Here is a 4,211-nt window from a genome sequence, read left to right as displayed (position 1 = left end):
ACTGGTGGAGGGCTGCAGTGATGGTTGACTTTCTACAACTTTCTCTCATCTCCCGACTGCATCTCTGGAGCTCAGCCACAGTGATCTTTGGGTTCTTCTTTACCTCTCTCACCAAGGCTCTTCTCCCCCGTGATTCCCCACTTTTATTTTTTCTGTTTTTGAAAGCTTGTTTTTCTTTTGAGTTAATGGGCCGTCCTGAATTCCTCCTCCTCTTGCTGGAGCAGGGGGAGTGTTCTCTCGTGGACCACACTCTTTCTGGAAGTAGCTCATCACACCAGCTACCTACCCGGACAACTGCCTCTGCGCATTCTTTAACGCTAGCCTCAACACCGCTTGCAGTGCGTGGTCGTCCGAAGATGGTCCTTGGGAGAGTTTCGCCATCTTTGTGGAGTGGGTACTGGTGAGAAACGGATCCCCGTTCACCATTGGCCTCGCTGATGAGGATCTCACCAGCCCCACTCTGGACCCAGAGCCCAGCAACTGTCAGCCCGCTGCGCAGAGCGTTTGCTATGGCCTACCACAGACGGAAAGCCAATGCCTGCCACGGCCGACGAGCCATCACCAGAGAGGGCGACAAAGCTGAGGATCACCCCTGAACCTCATGGATCGTCTGACCAGATGCGAGAGCTGGCAACAACGCACGCGACAGTGGATGTAACAGTGGAGAGTGAGGGCACGGAGGAAAGCCCCGCTCACTGTACCACTGCTGAGGGTGAACTAAGGCAAGACACTTTAATTGACTTTTATTCAGAACTACCCAGTCTTCTTCTGTCATCTGAAATCTCTGTCTGTCCTGTTACGGCCAAGGAGGCCATTTTCGAACTGTCTGTCTGCCCCTTCACGACTATGGAGGTCGTGCCCAAACTGTCTGTCAGTCCTGTCTCAACCAAGGAGGTCGTTCCCCTGTCTCTGGTGCTCCAAGTGCTGGGAGTGGCCATCCTTGAACCCCCGGACTGCTCAAAACTCCCACCCAGCCTCCCTCTCCCACCACCTCTTCATCAGTCCTCACCACCGCCTCCATCTCCGCCTCAGGTTCCTCTCCCACCTGCTCCGCCACTGTCGGTCAGCCCCCTAGAGTCATCAGCCATTCCTCCACCATAGCTCGTCCATCCATCGGCTCCACCGTGGGCCATCATGTTGGCTGCGGTCTGGGTCCCGCCTGGCTCCTCTTGCTCCAAGTCCCTCCTGTCTCCATCCTGGCTTCTCCCTCTGTCTTATCCGCCCTGGCTCCTCTTGTCTCCATCCTGGCTCCTCGCTCTGTCTGCTACTCCCTGGCTCCTCATGTCGCCATCCTGGCTCCTCCGTCCGTCTGCTCCTCCCATCGTCGCCGCCCTGGTTATCTGCCTGCCTCTCTTCCTGCCCTTTGCCACCACCTCATCCTTCTCCCAAACCCCCTCCCTCCATCCTTTGTTCATCCTTTTAAAAATTATTGTTTTACACAGAACAAAGTCATACAGGTTTGGAAGAATGAGGGTCAGTAAATGACAGTATTTTCATTTTTCCATGTTTTTTTCCTTTAATAATAATTATTCTTTAAACATCTTCTTTGAACATGTCTTTGTGGCTGTGTCTTTGGGTTCAGCTCTTGCCCTTTTCATCAGCAGATATTTGAAATCTAACTAACCCTATAAATATTTTCTTTTGTGTTCAGCACAAGAAAGAAATTAATACAGGTTTGGGACAAAATGTGAGTGAGTAAATGACAGAAATGTAATTTTTTTGGGTGAACTATCCCTTTAATGACAGTCAGCAGCATGTTTAGTAGCTACTGTCCCTTTAAGAGTTGCACACATTTCTCTCTCAACTGTTTACTTTCATTTTAGACATAACCAACTGTGTTTATATGTAAACCTTGTGTGTTTTTGACCGTATTAGACGCGAAATCAATCAGACGCGAAAGACAACTTAGTCCTATAATCAGGAGCTTTTTGACAGGCTCTCAATGTGAGCGTGCTTCATGAGTACGTGCTCAGAAAAAGTGCATGCAGAACAGCACGTGAATTAAAAACTGGTATTGCTTTAAAGCAGATGGAAATAATGTAGTTTTGTGATTGCGCATAAGTGCAGTGTCCCGTGAGAGTAACTCTACCACTGAGCTAACACTGATATGAATGCATGTGGCGTTGTACATTATATTGAGACGGAGGGAGGCGCCAGAACTGCAGCTGATAGAATGTGTGCTGTAGCACGATACAACGATATTTCTTCAAAAGCAGATCGTGGAGACATTTTAATCGTCCACGATCAAAAATCGTCATATCGCACACCCCTAACTACCAAGTATATTCAATCTCACACACACAAACAATCACAACGAAATCACTTCACACTATTAAGCGGCTGTCTTATGAACATGCAAAACTGTATCGCACGCGTGCTACAGTGGTAAATTTATTCATCGCACAGACCAGTTTTTTTGTAGCACGGACAACAAATATGTCGCACTGTACAGCCCTGTACACACACACACACACACTAAGTCCTCATGCTGGTATATTACATAATAACTGCTACCTCTACAAATTACTCTGTTCCTGCCATTTTTGAGAACTCCAGCATGAGAATTATATAAGTGTGATCATATTACATGGCTCTCTACTGTTTAATAGAGCTGAGCAGGGAAAGGCACTTCCTTTTCCAAATACCTCAGACGCACCTACTGGAAGTTGTGATTTTAGGGTTTGGATGCTGATAACAGATGTGGTTTGTGATTTTTCCTCCACCTACCCCAGAGGTCTCTGTTTAAATGTTCTGGGCGGGTCTTGGCTAAGGGTGCTACGTGCTGCAAGGCTGTAAGCTATGAACGATACAAAATGCTGTTAGATTGGTTCTCTGATACCTCCCTTCCCATTGCAGATAGATACTCCAGGTATAAGCCACCTAATAAAGGACTACAGCCCCGGGGCTTCAGCAACTGCCATAAACACCTATTTTCATAGGAACTCTCAGAAAGTCGATTGACATAAAAAAGCATTCTTGGGGACCCCTGAGGGGTGGAGAACATCTTGACCGGTTTTAACCTTGAGAGTCTTGACAGAGCTCAAGAGGAACAACCTTTAGCTTTTGAATGAGTTAAAAAATATATAATAGTTTTAAGTTGCCACTGCACTTGATCAAATCTGGACACACACAAACACTCCCATTGAAACACATTATAGCATGTATGATGTTTCTGCTGGGAAATGATGGTCATTTTGATTTTTTTTTTACTTAGTTAAATTTGAGTGATGGGGTGGAGACCAATGAGTTTATATCATATTTATATTTTTAAATGTAACTTTTATATTTATTACATATTACAAGACAGGCAGGTGGGTTTGAACAAGGTTGGAGCTAAACTCCTGCCACAGGAGTTTCCTGTCTGTCGTGCTGCAGCGTGGTCTGTGATTGTAGCTCCGCTTTTCTGTTGAATCTCTATCTTACTATCACGCTCTGTTGTTTAAAGTGATAAAATATAACTTAATTCCCACCTTATTTCTGAAATTATATATCAAACTAATCGGATTAATTTGATAATTCTCTTTTATTCTAAAACTGCGCGTGCAGCGCATTAGCATTCATTAGCCGGTTAGCTTGTCATTTGCGTTTCCATTCACGTCCGTTTAATTTTTTTCACGAGTTCATCAAACAACAGTGGTAAGTCAGAATCATTCATCAGTCACGGTGAGTAATGGCTTCTTCTCCTGCTATTGTTGTTTGCACCGCTTGCCACATGTTTAGTTTAGCTCTCTCTGTTGGCAACGAGGGATTCACATGTGATAAATGCAGGGAAATAGTTAGGCTGACAGAGAAGGTTTCAGAATTAGAGACACGCATCCAAACTTTAATTGAGGATAGTAAGAATGTGAGGGCTCTAGATACGGCTTTGGATGCGACTAGCTCAGGGAGTCCTGTACATTGTTCGGTTCCGGTTACAGCGCCTCCGCAGCAGGGCAACTGGGTGACTGAGGCGGCATAGGTCAAAACACCGCTCTTCCGTTCCGATCAAATCATCAAACAGGTTCTCCCCACTCAGTGACGCACCCACTGAGAAACCTGATCAAAGTGAAAATAGGGACACCAGCCACCATAGTCCAATGTTTACTGGAAGCCAGAGCGCCTGACAAAGTGCTGGCTAATGCTAAACGTAAATTCAGTGAGATTGTTATTCACGCCGGCGCTAATGATGTTCGACTTCGCCAGTAGGAGATCACTAAAAATAACATTAAAGA

General features: G+C 45.7%; 1 protein-coding gene across 1 annotated transcript in view; it reads right to left on the bottom strand.

Annotated features, from left to right (window-relative positions):
• Positions 1–426, bottom strand: part of LOC107564064 (rho GTPase-activating protein 7-like) — a 2,633-nt gene extending 2,207 nt beyond the window's left edge. Inside the window, exon 1 of the mRNA XM_016249062.1 lies at positions 331–426. Within this exon, the coding sequence (XP_016104548.1) occupies positions 331–426 (96 nt within the window). The remainder of the gene's footprint in view (positions 1–330) is intronic.
• Positions 427–4,211: the final 3,785 nt, after the last annotated feature.

This window comes from Sinocyclocheilus grahami, unplaced genomic scaffold, assembly GCF_001515645.1.
Source record: "Sinocyclocheilus grahami isolate Dianchi unplaced genomic scaffold, SAMN03320097.WGS_v1.1 scaffold906.1, whole genome shotgun sequence".
Lineage (NCBI taxonomy): Eukaryota > Metazoa > Chordata > Actinopteri > Cypriniformes > Cyprinidae > Sinocyclocheilus > Sinocyclocheilus grahami.
Note: the sequence above shows the minus strand (reverse complement) of the source record. Positions and strands in the feature narration are given on the sequence as shown.